Source organism: the organism of the source record quoted next, unplaced genomic scaffold (genome assembly GCF_019419815.1).
Source record: "Pyrus x bretschneideri cultivar Hongxiangsu unplaced genomic scaffold, Pyrus_bretschneideri_v1 Contig11, whole genome shotgun sequence".
NCBI lineage: Eukaryota > Viridiplantae > Streptophyta > Magnoliopsida > Rosales > Rosaceae > Pyrus > Pyrus x bretschneideri.
In genome coordinates, this window is record NW_025999402.1 from 8,336,254 (window position 1) to 8,351,209 (window position 14,956).

The 14,956-nt window shown below is 36.4% G+C and overlaps 1 protein-coding gene and 1 long non-coding RNA gene across 2 annotated transcripts; one reads left to right on the plus strand and one right to left on the minus strand.

The window, feature by feature from the left end:
* Window positions 1-4,775: 4,775 nt before the first annotated feature.
* Window positions 4,776-7,769, minus strand: LOC103961329. Its single transcript, XM_009373872.3, has 7 exons — window positions 7,481-7,769; window positions 7,307-7,387; window positions 6,959-7,009; window positions 6,780-6,865; window positions 5,768-5,812; window positions 5,397-5,491; window positions 4,776-5,151 (listed from the first exon to the last, which is right to left on the minus strand). Exons 1-7 carry the CDS (start codon window positions 7,767-7,769, stop codon window positions 4,776-4,778), a joined length of 1,023 nt encoding a protein of 340 aa, XP_009372147.2.
* Window positions 7,770-9,668: 1,899 nt separating this feature from the next.
* On the plus strand, window positions 9,669-10,273 carry LOC125472107. Its single transcript, XR_007254051.1, has 2 exons — window positions 9,669-9,813; window positions 9,980-10,273. It is a non-coding gene; the product is annotated as an uncharacterized LOC125472107 (long non-coding RNA).
* The last annotated feature ends 4,683 nt before the right edge of the window (window positions 10,274-14,956 follow it).

Here is a 14,956-nt window from a genome sequence, read left to right on the forward strand (position 1 = left end):
TAAAGTTTATGTGATTTTTGGTTAAGATTCAAAGTTGTGAAGCCATTTTCATTAGTTTTCATTTTTAATAAACTATCTTAAAATCCTGATGGAATACATTTTAAATCTTGAAGAATCACTGAAAAACTTGATTGAAAATACCTAAATTTATTAAAAGAATTAAAATCTTTCAAAATCCCAATTGAATACATCATTTGAAGTTAGATGGGTAAATGGAATCCATATGTGACGAGATAAGCGTGAAGGTAGGAAAAATAAAAAGGCAAATTATTATGATAAAGAGAATCAACAATTCAAAGTATAACATTTGTACACAACTAAATACCAAAAAAATGTGCAAATGATATTTTACCACAGTGATAGAAAGGAGTTAAGTCCTTGCATAATAACGTGAGTTTAAACCTCGTCGGTGACTAATCTAAAATCTAATCTAATAAAATCTATTGTTTCGCCAAAAAAAAAAAAAAAGAAAGAAAACCAAAAAATGTACTACAGAAAATAAAGTGCGAAAAACACTTCCCGAAAATAAGAAGAAATTCAATCAATTATCTTTTCCCAATTAAAATAACGAAAACTGTGGTTTTGACCCACTGATCCTCTTTGGACCGTTAGCAGCAGCAATAAGGTAGTCCAAAGCTTCCACTTACAGCTAGATCAAATCGAAAGAAACAACCCCAGAAAATACCCCCCCATCCCACCTCAGCATTCAGGAAGTAGTTAGAATCCAGTGGAGTTCTTGATGTCCTCACCAAAGGTTTGTTGAAGTTTGAGACTTTTCCTGGTTTATTTTGTGGGTTGTGTTCTTTTTATTGACTAATTTGATGCACATTTTATTTTTCTGTTTTATTTTTCATATATTTTTGTGATTTTTTATATGGGGAAGTCCCGGTTGCATTGTATGAGCAGAACGAGAACCCTTCATCTGCACTTGAGTGAGTTCATTTGTTTGAATAATTGCTCAAGAATTCAGATGTTATTATTACTTACATATTCTTTCACATCAAAAGTTGGATGTTAGCTTTTTCGGGTTTGCATTTTCGTTTTAAATCTCATTGTCATTGCACACATTTTTGCTCGTATTGTCAACCCTTACGATATTGTTTCTGACCAGTTTATAATACACCTAGAGTAAGTGTGAACCGTGTTGAGAATTTTGAGAGCTTTGAACATATGATCGTTGGTATGCAACTAAGCGGTCATTGTTCGCGGGGTTTAGTCGAAATACTACTTCATTTGTGTATCAATTCTTTTGGAAATGGTACTTTAAATTGTCAATATGCTCTTTGCTCAATTTACACGGGTTACTAAGGTATAAATCAGTTATTAACAGGTTCATAACGGGTGACCCGATTAGTATTGATTCAAAATCTGTTATTTTTGTGTCGTGTTAACGGATCGTGTAAGAAATTGTCAGATCTAGCGCCACATCACAGGTTAATGATTGTTTAAAGAAAAAGCTTAACAAATGTATGAAAGTGTTCCACAATTATCACTTGATGTATGAAATTTTGAAAACCAAAAAACTTCACGGTAGTAAACTGAGAATTACAATACGCAACACAGCTTGACATTATATATTTACGTGATTTGTATGGACTTGGCGTCCAATAAACTATTATTTCATTTCGTACTTTATGCATGGATTTAAGTTTGACTTGTGAGTCTTCTTCAACGATTTGACTTTGAGAAGTGATTGGGCTTGTGATTGAAATTCGCCCAGGCTAAACCCTATTATTTACAACCGCCGGTTTTAGGGATCAGCGAATCGAGATCGAGAGAGGCGAAAATGGCGAGGATGAATTTCGGCGGGGTTTTGACGCGGCAGTTGGTCGGGGGAAATCGCAACAAGCACCAGCTCTGCGCACGTCTCCTTTCTAATTCTGTCCAAACTCTAAACTCCTCCAGACCATCGAAAACTTCCCCACCACAGACGGCAATTAATTGGAAATTAGCCGCCGCCCCTGCTGCCGCCACCTCCTCCGTCTACTACCCTTGTTCCCTCCTTAACTACCACCCAAACCCAAACCTCCATTTTGTGAGACACAAGCACTCGGTTCCACTTCCAGATGGAGATCGAGATCCGGCTCCTCGTCCTCCTCCCAACGTTTTCTTCTTGAATGTCGCACCCGAATATGACGATGCATCAAACAAGTTGAAGGTGTACATGCTATTATTTTACTAGTAATTTCTTTTTGAAAATGTTTTGTTTTAGGGTATAATTTTGTTTTCTGGTAATTTATTGGTACAGATGAAAGTCTTTCAGCGGTTTTCTACTTCACCGAACGTCGGGGATCAAGTTCTGGTAAGTTGTAATGATCGAATTCCCTTTCCTTTTTTTTGTGCAATGAATTGAATTTAGAAAGTTTTAACGAAAAGTCTGGTACTGTTTACTTTAACGAAAAATAACATTTTTACACTAAAAAGTCAAACCTAGTACTATTCAATTTATCCTTTATTTTGTTATTATCATTAAAACTTAAAGTTTTTAAATTATTTTTTTATTAATTTTCCTTTGAATTTACTGTAATCAATTAAGTAAACCTTAAACCCTAAACCCAATAATAATCGGTGTTTCTTCTTGTGCAGTCTCTTACTCGAGTGATGATCCAATCTTGAATTACATGTGTGTGTTTTACCCACACATTACAAAATTTAGGGTTTGCTTTTTCAAGGTACGGAATCTAGTTACGGGTCTAAGTTCAGTTCAATAGTTAGTTCCTGTATTTTTGAACATTTTAATAGTTATTCGAAACGCTCGCTAACTTAGCAATTCTCTGATTACTTCCTCGTTATGTGCTAATAGCTGAATAGTCTAGATCCCTAGTCCTTATTCTTTTCCTAGGAGCAACAAGCATGCTAAACTGTTATGGGTAAAAGATTACTTAATGATATAAATTATGATCCGTCGTGTAGCTGCACATAGAAGAATCATACGATAACTTCTTTTTATTATGCCTTTAAATTTGTGAACCTGACGTTCTATATTTTATCTATAGACTGCAGGTTGTTCCTCATTGTGCTGGGTGGGAGTTTACAAGACGGTAAATGATTTGATCCTTGTATTTTTTATAGCGCACGTGTCTGTTCTTGAAACCTCATTGTGCTGATGTGTGCATTTTTCTGCAGCCAACGTTCCGTTTCTTTCTAAAAGGGGAAAAGGTTGATGAACTTGCCAAACCTTCTATCAACAGCTTGTTAAAGACTCTCGCAAATGTTTACAAGTAATCCTTCAATCTCTTGGTTTCTTTTTTCTTTTTTTTGGTGGTCAATCTCTTGGTTACTTTTTGTTTGCTGATTTTGTGTATTTGTTAATGGAATCATATATGTTGAATATCCTCGATCGTCTGATGACTTGCTTAATGTGTGTAAATTAGTCCATCTGGGATGAAGAAAAGGAGAAGACAAGCTATAAAAGGTGGAGTGGATCCGTCACAACTTGTTGAGGTACTTCCGATTAGTTTTGTTGCATCGTCATATCCTAAAGCGATGGAGGCAGTTGAGTCTTTACCTGGGGTAGAACCCGGTGACAAGCTATGGTGGTTTGCAAAGGGGCTATTTTTATCTCAGGAGAAGAGAGAGACATTTTCCAAGCTGCAAGATGATGATGCCAAGCTTGAATGGCTGTGTAGTGAGATGGCTGAGGGGGAAGAAGGAGAGATGTTTTCTGATGAATGGCTGTATGCCAACATGCCTTAGGAATAATGTATTTATTTATATTAGGATTATGAATCTTGTTATGTGAGGTTGTTGACACTATGGTCCAGACCACTTAGTGTGCTGGTTTGGAATTTGGATAATTATGTAAGTAAATGTAACGCTCGACTTGTTTGTTTATTTACGTAATAGCACTCGATAATAGTCGTCATATTGCACGATTGAGTGTAACGCTCAACTTGTTTGCTTATTTACGTAATAGCACTCGATAATAGTCGTCATGTTGCACTTGTGCATGCACTACTGAGTGCAAGACAGACGACAACTTTGGAGTGCTATATATTATCGGCTTCTGGAAAAGTTTTATGTTACTCTTGTACCGTTTCTGCTATATGAATGAACCCCAAACAGTTTTGACTGATTTTTCATTCCTTAGTAATATAATGCATCGATCAAGCATGTGGCAGTTTTCTTGAGATCCACTATGATGATGGAGCATTTAACATTGAACCCATAGCTTTCACTAAACTAAGTATCAGTCATTTTACTATCTCCCCGAGTCATGTTCCACCATAATGATGGAAATAGTGGTCACTTACTATTGTTAGATAAAAGATGAAATGGTGGGTTTGATCTTAATCCAACGGTGAAAGATAAAAAGTGTACAACAGAAAAGTTAAACGAGCACCTACAGTTAGATCAAAGATCAAACGGTGGTATTGATCTTAATCCAACGGTGGTATTGATCTTAATCCAACGGCGGTATAAGATAAAGTACAACTTAAAAATAAGCACCTACCGTTAGATTAAAAGACCAAACGGTGGGTGACACCCATTTTCTCTAAACCTCTAGGGTTTAGGAGAACAGTTCTGACAAATCACAGCTGGTAAACATATGATAAAATGGGCAAAAAATTGTTGCACTGGCAGATAATAACAATGCTAGTACCAGAAGGAAACCAAAGATAGGCTCAATATTATATAATCAAATAAGAGTCAACGTAGCACAAACATCTACTAGTACAACTTACTTGTCCAAATTTAAATAAACCCACCCATCCGAACCATATATATGATGTCAACAGCATATAATACAATTCATAAATTTAAGTGCATCCAACTTATTCCACCTCCATTTCTTCACGAAACCAACCAATCTTGAGCCCAGGATCTTTAATGTTTGAAAATACCACTCTCTTCTCAGGCTTAGCTATAAATAGTCCTTTCGCAAAACACCACATACTGAAACCCCTTGGTGCTGTACATAAAGATTCAACATCCTTCATCACTTCACTAACTGAAGGTACGTCACTACTATCAACAGCTACCGCACCACCTTTCCATTGGAAGAACATCGAACCATCTCCCACTTTCCACCCTCCTGCAACTACTACGTCATTCTCATCTTTCTTAGCTTGTAGGACAAGTTGTTGAGTATCCGTTTTCCCCTTCCAGGATGACCTCGTCCGCTGAGGGGTTTCAACTGGCCTGACGTATCTTTATTGGAAAGTACACATATGAGGAAGGTCAATAATAGGGTTTAGTAACTAACTAACTAACTAACTAACTATATATATATAAGAGAGACAGATATAAATCCAAAACAAGTGAGATACTGCGCGTGATCACATAGATGTAAACTTAAATTGAACCATCAAAAACCCCAAAGGCACCAATATATACGACTGCATTCACAAATATGCAAAAACAAACAAATGTAAAAAAATGAAGAAAAGAATTACCTGTAAAGTTTTTCACACATATCCATCACGGGATCAGCATGACCACCAACAATCTCATCAACCTTAACCCCGTTTTGATAGAAAAGGAATGTTGGCTGCAGCAAAATGCACAGGTCATCAAATTAATTTGCAATTTTTAGATGAAAGCAAGGCTGAATTATTTACTCAGCTTAATCTAACGGCCTAATTAGCCAATACAAATATATATGTATAGCAAGTATAGCTATTCTAAACTTTCAATTAGCAGATGGTAAGAAAACACCACAAGTTTTTTAATCATAATAAAAACACAAAGGTTACATACATGAGCAATCAATGAACTAATTATGTTACGAACATGCAATGATAACAAAAGGGACAGAATCACTTACAAAAATGCAAACAGCCAAATCATATGCTATTGGGCGCAAGTCGCTCTATAAATAGAATAAACAATGTTAGGACAATAATTTAAAGGGCATAACAAGATATAATACCATAAGCCTTCTATATACCATACTGCAAGACAAATGATAATTAGAGTATCGAAATAAAAGATTGATACTCCAGCAAATTTGCTTTATCAGGTGTGACAATATTTATGTATGTTTTACCAAGGCAATGTATAGAACAGGGTAAGCAAAAGAGATAAAGATGCACCTAGTTGCACTAAGCATTGTGATTTGTGATGCGATCACAAACTGCCCAGAAAAACTCTCAGAAGAAACATGATTTATGATAGAAAACTTATTTCTTCTTAGTATCATGGACTGCTAAATTCTATTTACAACAGTTCTTATATATATTTGGAAAGTAAAAGGTAAAATCATAGAATTTTACAATCTTTGGTCTAATATTTATATGAACTCTAGTGGGTGAACTGTATACCTCCATGTCATATTAAATCAATGATTTTCATTTGTTATTCATTAATTTGTTTTTGAACTTATGCACTACTGATGTTATCATGTAATCCAAAATGAAGTTCCCTTTGCTCGCCAAGTTATCCATGAAACCAAAAGAAATTTGAATTTTGTTTTGGTACAGAAGAGCATTTTACATAGAATTTGTGAAATGAATTTAAATATTCTTAACATTGTTTCTACTTCCTAGCTTCACATTATAATACGATCCTGTTGGGAAAAAAAAAATGTTGCTTTCATAAAGAAATCATTATAAAAAAACAAAAGTAAAAAACTTTAATTTCAAACAGTATAGCAACTGCCAGATGGCCAGTAGTGAAAAACAAAAGTTAAATACTTGTCTAGTAATTTATTAAGATTAAAAAAACTAGAACCCACATGTTGTTTTCACCTTAATCTTAAGATGGGATACAAACAGTTTACAATATGAAAATATAGTTCCCAAATGATCCAATCAAGTTAGCAGATTAGGATACCATACCTCAACTGTAATCAGAACCTTATATAGTTTTACATGTGGGAAATGCTCCCTGATCTTTCGAACGATTGGAATTGAGTACGTGACGGCTGCAAAAGAATAGTACACCCAAATACAAGTTGCAGAGGAGCAGTTTACAAGAAATAACTTGACTGATAAAATTGTTTTGCATCACAACTTACTATTTGGGCAAGCGGCTTCAGTAAAGTAGAAAACTGCTGGCAAACGTCCACCTACAAAATAAATAAGAAGCTGCGTAGAATAACAAGCAAGGTTTTGAAAGTTTTTTGTCCATGTTAAATGCAAAGGCGGTCCTTTTGGAAAGCCAGCCAGCAAGGGAGGAATATCCAAGTTCCAACTGAATTGAATATGCACTTGTGGGTGGGAATTGGGAAGCAATTCTGATCAGATTATGGATCCTTTTTTCATGATTGTTTTTTCTCATTATAATGTAATTAACTAACTAGTCCAAATCATACATGTTGTGTTCAATCCAATGCAATACTAGGTAGTAATCTGCAGTTGTTTACCTTTAACTTGTTTAATTGCTCTCTTATATTCCTTCTTTTCCGTCAACATGATCATGTCTTGGGGACTCGGAAACAGAAGTTCTGTAGAAACAGCCGGCAGCGAAGTCAGTGGCAGATAGATGATAAAAAACAGAAAGAGAGAGAGAGAAAGAGCGAGCGGGAGGGGGTACTTACTTGAGCCTGGGCCTAAGGCCGAGGCCGAGAGTGCACCGGAGGCGGAGACCCTGGCTGGGAGTGAGGCCAAGGAGGAGGCGGATGCCTTGGAGGAAGGAATGGCAGATGCTGCTGCTGCGGTGGTTGTTGGCATTGAATTTGGGGGGGCTAGGGTTTGGACCGTACGGTGATGATGAAGAAGACGACCTGGGATTGGGATTGGGATGGGGATTCGGGGGTTATAGCGATTGCCAATCCCAATCCCGATCATCGTCTCTCGTATCAAAACCCCACAATTCTTCCTCGCCATCTCCATCTCTCTCTCTCTCTCTCTCTACTTTCTCTCTCGCGTCGTCGGTCTCTGGTACGAATGTAACATGCCTAGTATGGAGATGGTCGGGAATAGGTCTGCACAATCACTAAGACATTTTCAATAAACTGTTGCGCATATATATATATATATATATATATATATATTCAGAGTTGTTACACAATATGTATACTATATTTAGGGTTGCTACTCTGAATATATATATATTCACAGTTGCTACTTAATAATTGTGTAATTGGCTCAATACATGTTGTTTGTAACTCTATAGTATACGTGTTGTGTTGCAAGAAAAAATAGGTTATGGTTTTTACTCTATACGTGTGATTTGGAAGTTTTCTTCTTCTTCTTCGTGTATTTAACAATGGAACTGCTAACAAACAGAAAACAAAAAATGTTTACTAAAGGACGTTGGAGACTCGAAGGAACAGAACAAGAAAAGCATAATTTCGGGCAATGTAGAGTTTGCCGTAAGGAAAATGAGCACTTCAGTTCCTCCTGCCCATACTGGAATGGTGTCCCACCGGCGCTTTTGTTGGCGATGGTTATGGTGTAGTTTGTGGTCTTTTGGATCGTCGACTCTACAAAAACCCCAACCGTTGTGCCCATCCTGGTGGTTCCTCCAAAGGACGTCTTATTGTCGCATATTGCAACTACTGTAGGGATAAAGGGCTCCACTGGTCGGAAAAGTGCCCGGAACGTCCAAGGACAAACCATATAAACCTCTATTCATCTCATCCTCTAAGCCGAAGCTGCTGAAGAAAATATATTGAACCATTAAGATGAAGTGTGTCAAGACGTGTCTTTTAGTAATGGGTTTTAATAATAAATGAAACACAATACACAAATGCATTTGCAGGTTTTTTTTACCTTTTTAAATCGTTTGAGTTTTCCTCCATGCGACTCATAACGTTCAATCGCTAGGTGTTTTCTTTTCTTTTTAGAATTCTTAAGCTCATTACTCTGGAAAGATATAATAAGAGAGCTCCAAAAATTTGAAGTTAGATGGGTAAATGGAATCCACTTGTGATGAGATAAGCGGGAAGGTAGGAAAAATAAAAAGGCAAATTATTATGATAAAGAGAATCAATATTTCAAAGTATAACATTTGTACACAACTAAATACCAAAAAATGTGTAAATGGCCATTTATCATAGTAGTGGAAATGAGTTGAGTCATTGCATGACAACGTGAGTTCAAACCCTATCGGTGACTAATCTAAAATCTAATCTAATAAAATTTATCGTTTGATAAAAAAAAAAATAAAAACCAAAAAATGTACTACGGAAAATAAAGTACGAAAAACACTTCCCGAAAATAAGAAGAAATTCAAACCATTAGAGCTTCCACCCACAGCTAGACCAAATCGAAAGAAACAATCCCGGAAAAATATCCCCCAACGCACCTCAGCATTCAGGAAGTAGTTAGAATCCAGTGGAGTTCTTGATGTCCTCACCAAAGGTTTGTTAATGTTTGAGACTTTTCCTCGTTTATTTTGTGGGTTGTGTTCTTTTTATTGACTAATTTGATGCACATTTTCTTTTTCTGTTGTATTTTTCATATATTTTTGTGATTTTTTATGTGGGGAAGTCCTGGTTGCATTGTATGAGCAGAATGAGAAGCCCTACGTCCTCATATGATTCTTGCCTTTCTCTCTCTCTGTCATCCCTCTCCTAACCTTCAACACATTTTTATTTTTTATTTCTCAAAAGAACAAAAAAAAAAAAAAAAAAAAAAAAAAGATTTGTCACAATGGTAAAATTGGAATTTAAAATATGCAAAAAAATTGTTGGGTCTGGACTTTGGAGAACTGAAAAATTCCATCAATACATAACTTGGGCCCAGCCCAAAAAAAAAAAAAAGAACGTACGATTGTGAATGAGTCAGCCCTAATATTGACTCCCCAACAGTGCAAGAGTTAAAACTCTCTTTCAAGCCGCAACCGGACTACTCTGAGATTTCCCCTCACCTTATCTGCCATTGAAGCTCTTTCCCCAAATCTTCAGCAAAGTTTTGTTCATCCACTGTAAGTCCTTATCTCTCTTTCTCTCTCTCTCTCTCTCTCTCTCTCTCTCTCTCTCTCTCTCTCGTCATATGCATATGTTTCGGTTCGTTTTTTTTCGAGTTTCGTCACGAACTGAATTGAATCTCATATATATGTTAGCCAATTTTGCAAATTTTCTCGCTTTTAGGGTTTTTATTGCAAGACTCATTAAGCTGTGAAAGATTTTGTAAATCGGAGAATACGTTCCATGATGATTTTCTGACGAACTGGAAGGCGAGCTCTTGGCCGAATTTTCTTACCGTTTCTCGAAAAGCGAACATGGATGTTATTGTTTTTGATGACCTATTGCTGTGAAATTGGGTATTTTAATTTTAGCCTGTTCTGTTAGTTCTCTTATGGTAACGGTGTGTTTGTTTGAGCTCGCTAGCTTTCGCTGGCTTGGACTGGACCAAATGTCAATGTAATCCCATGTTTGTTGCACGCACGGACTAGCGTTAATGATTCTCACCTACACCAACCCCGACTGAACGATTCGCTAAAGGACCTTAGGGAGGCCCCCCGAAATCGGGTGGACTGCTAAGACCACCTCTATCCGCTTCACCTCTCCTCACTTCGCCCCTCCCATCTGCTTCTTACTTGCTTCCACAACCATTTTCAAATCCATATCCTGCAAAATTCAAAAGAAAAAAAAAATGCAGTCGTTCCATTTTTCAAATCCAGATCCAACCTGCAAAATCGAACCCAGAAACCTAGAAAACACACCAAGAAAAAAAAAAAATCTGCAGTGGGTTTAAGCTTAAATCCATGATGGGATTGACTGCACGGCAAGCCGACCCAGAAAACATAAAACTCCCTGATTGCAGACCTTCTCCAATATTATATTCCAATATTAGTTTTTTTGAGTCCCTTTTTTTGTTACTAGTTTAACATTTTATTTCTAGCTCTCCATACTAAGTAATGATAGGGTAAGATTGAGAGTGCTTGATGCCTCTGAATTCATGCATGTTTGGCTTGGTTTCTGTAAGTTTTTCTGTTTCAAAAATTTTAATTGCTTTGCAAAAGTTGGACTAACAGATGAGTACATACCATTATCAGTACTTGGCGAAGGGATTGTTGTGTTAGGTTAGTACATGAATTGGTGTAGGTTGATTATGGACTTGCATGATTGTTGCTTGTATTTATAATTGTTTTCGGTTGAATTGTTCAGTGTCATAGCACTAACCTTTCGAAAGTGTTGAGTTCAATTATTTCCAAATGGTGCTCGTAGTTGGCATTATGGTTTTGGAAATGGTAGTGGAATAACTTTCACGTGTTTGAACGATAAGTTTTTGGGGAAATAAACAGAAGATAATTTGATAACTTCTTTTACTGGAATTAAAACTTGGCTGGAGTTGTTAAATTTCTTCCTCTAGATACATGGATTTTATGGTTTTCCAAGCTCTTTTTGTTTTGTTCATAATTGTCACATCCCAGCTCGTGCTACTCGCTTAACTTCGAACCTCAGAAATAAAACCGCGCTACTCGCTTAACTTCGAAGCCCAGAAATAAAACCGTGAGGACGTAGTTAGGGTCCAAAGCGGACAATATCGTGCTACGGCGGTGGAGTCGAGCTCGTGATGAAGTAAGGGCCTAGGCCAGGATGTGACAATAATAGTTCTAGAACTTATCACTCCTACCGTTTTATTTCTTGTTGAGGAGGGAGATGATAACTAGACACTTTTTTTATGGTGGTTTAGGAATGTAGTATGTTACTTTAAAAATAGAAATATTTCTTCTCTTTTGAAAGTTCTTGTTAATGCAAGCAAGAATTTACACTAATTTTTTAAATAGTAGTTGTAGGGGTAAACTTCAAGAGGGTAAATTTAGTATGCATAGTAAAAATAATTGTGAGGCAACTAGTACAGTTGATGGATGTTGCTTGACATACTATATGTACACACCTCGCATTCCACATGTTACTAGTAGAATGTTAGAAGTTCACCTTGTTTCCTTGTATGAAGTTGATGAGATTAAGTCGATGGAATGGTATGCACAGTCGTGCAAAATCAGAATTCATCATATTTTAAGTGCTGATGTCAAAGTAAAGGACGAAAAGGGTCGCGTGTTCTTGTTGACAACCCGAGTAGACGCTTGTTTAAAATCATGGGTTAAGTGTAACCCATGTTTTAATGCAAGATATCTCCATCTTCCATTTCCAAACTTGTTTTTGTTAGTGATGTAAATTTCGAGACTTAATATATTTAGGATAAGGTTTTCTTTAATATGTTGCATTAAAACATGGATAAGCTAAAGAGATAACCCACACAACTTAACATAACTAAGCAGCTTGGATCTCAGAATGCTTATCCATGCTTTCATTGGCACACCTTTGCTCTTCTTCAGTCATTTTCTAACTTAGGCACATCTTCCACCTCTTTACCATTATCTATCAAACTGTCACTGTCACACTCAAAGATTGAAAGGATATGATCATCTGTTCCAGAAGCGTGTGATAGATCCTTTCACAGTGACAGTTTGATAGATGATGGTGAAGAGTTGGAAGATGTGCCTAAGTCAGGAAATGGTTGAAGAAGAACAAATGGTGTGCCAATGAAAGCATGGATAAGCATTTCGAGATTCAGTCTGCTCAGTTATGTCAAGTTGTGTGTGTTATCTTTTTAGCTTAACCATGTTTTAATGCAACATATTAAAGAAAGCCTTATCCTAAGTATGTTAAGTCTTGAAATTTACATCAATAACAATAGCAAGTTTGGAAATAGAAGATGGGGATATCTTGCATTAAAACATTGGTTACACTTAACCCATGATTTTAACCAATTGTCCACTCGGGTTGTCAACAAGAACACGCGACCCTTTTCTTCCTTTACTTTGACATCAGCACTTAAAATATGATGACTTATGACTGTGCATACCATTCCATTGACTTGATCCCATCAACTTCATGTGAGGAAACGGGGTGACCGTCTAACATTCCACTAGCGACATGTGGAATGCGAGGTGTGTACATATAGTTTGTCAAGCAAAGCCCATCAACTGTACCAGTTGCCTTACGATTATTTCCACTATGCACACTAAATTTACCCCCTTAAGGTTTACCCCTGCAACTACTGTTTAAAAAATTGGTGTAAATTCTTGCTTGCATCCTGCATTAACAAGAACTTTGTTCAAGTAATATACTACATTCCTAATCCATCGTGAAAAAAAATGTCTAGTTTACCACTATTCCCACTAAATTTACCCTTGCAACTAATGTTTAAAAATTTGCTTGTATCATGCATTAACAAGGACTTTCAGAAGTGAAGAAATTTTCAAGTAATAGACTACATTCCTAAACCGCCGTGAAAAAGTGTCTAGTTATCATCACCCTCCTCAGCAAGAAATGAAACAGTAGGAGTGATAAGTTCTAGAACTATTATGAACAAAATCCATGTATCTACAGGGAGAAATTTAACAACCCAGGCCAAGTTTTAATTCAAGTAAAAGAAGTTACCAAATTATATTATGTTTATTTCCCCAAAAGCTTATCGTTCAATTATTCCACTACCATTTCCAAAACAATAATGCCAACTATGACCACCACTTGGAAATAATTGAACCTTCTAAGGTTAGTGCGAGGACACTGAACAATGCAACCGAAAACAATTATAAATACAAGCAACAATGGCAACAACAACAAAAAAGCATGATCAGAAACAAAACATGCATGAAGTTAGAGATATCAAGCACTCTCAATCTTCTCCTACCCATTTCTCTCAAATTTAGTATGGAGAGCTAGAAATAAAATGTTAAACTAGTAACAAAAACCCGGACTCAAAAAAACTAATATTAGAATATAAAACAACTTGCAAAGACCCAAGTAACACCATGAAGCAAGCATACTTCTTCCATAAACCAAGTGCTCAAATCAGAAATTGAACTCGAATATAACGAAAGCAAACCAGAAATTTCTTAGTAATAATTAATTCACATAAAGAGCATCCCAATTCATCAAAAATTAAAAATTCTCATACCTTTCTAGTTTGAATCCAATCAACTTGGTTGGCGATGGCTTGGAGCAAGCGAGAGAAAAAGACTTGGAGTTCCAAGGAGCGTTTTAAACCCTGAAACAAAATCAACGGGATCCAGAATGATTGAAAAGTGATCGGGCAGAACCCGTGACACCTGTCTTCAAAGCTATAAAGGAAACATTGTCTGCATCACACTTACATCGCTTGTGATATTTTATAAAATAGTTAAGTAATTGGTAATTTCGTGTGTTTACTGGTTCGCTTAGAAGTGCCTTTAAAATGATTGAAAATGTTTAGATGAAATTAATTTTGGATTTCAAAATCACTTTAAATGCATTTTCAGAGAAGCTTCAGATATGCATCTACTTTCCTTCAAACTCACAGTTCTATTTAACTCAAGTAGTACAATAATTGTGTGATTGGCGCAATACATGTTGTTTATGACTATAGTATACATGTTGCGTTGTAAGAAAAATTAAGCTACTGTTATAACTCTATTTGTGTGATTTGAAGGTTTTCTTCTTCTTCGTTTATACTAAAAGGATGTTGGAGACTTAAACGCTCAAGTCCAGCTCGAGGAAAAAACATAATTTCGGGTGCTGCAGTGTTTTCAATGATATATTTTACACTAAGAAGATGAGGAATTCAGCTAAGTACATAATGAGCAACCGAATTTGGTATCGAATTCATCATATACGAGATTTGAACCTAAAGCGTCTCACTTGCAAGTGAAGAGGAATATCACCAGACCGTAGTACTGAGTGGATGAGCGTTGTAGAGTTTGTTGTAAGGAAAATGAGCTATGCAAGAAATTGCGATCCTTGTCACAAAAGAGAGTTTGCTGTAAGAAAAATGAGCTATACAACACTTGTCACGAAAGAGACATTTGTCACCAATTTGTGGCAGAAATTCTCTCCTTTTCTTGAAGCAACTTAACACCAGCTGCTACTGCTAACAGAAAACGAGTACAGCAACCACGACGATGATCGAGCAAATTAAAGCCTGCACCTGTACGAATTTTCAGCACAAATGGAAATAAAATGTCGATACTAACATCAAAGGACAAAAATGGTAGGAAAAATCTGCATAATTTATTACTGCCGAGGGCTGTGGCATAATACCATGGTGGTGGAAAGGCAAATCCCAAGAGAAACCAG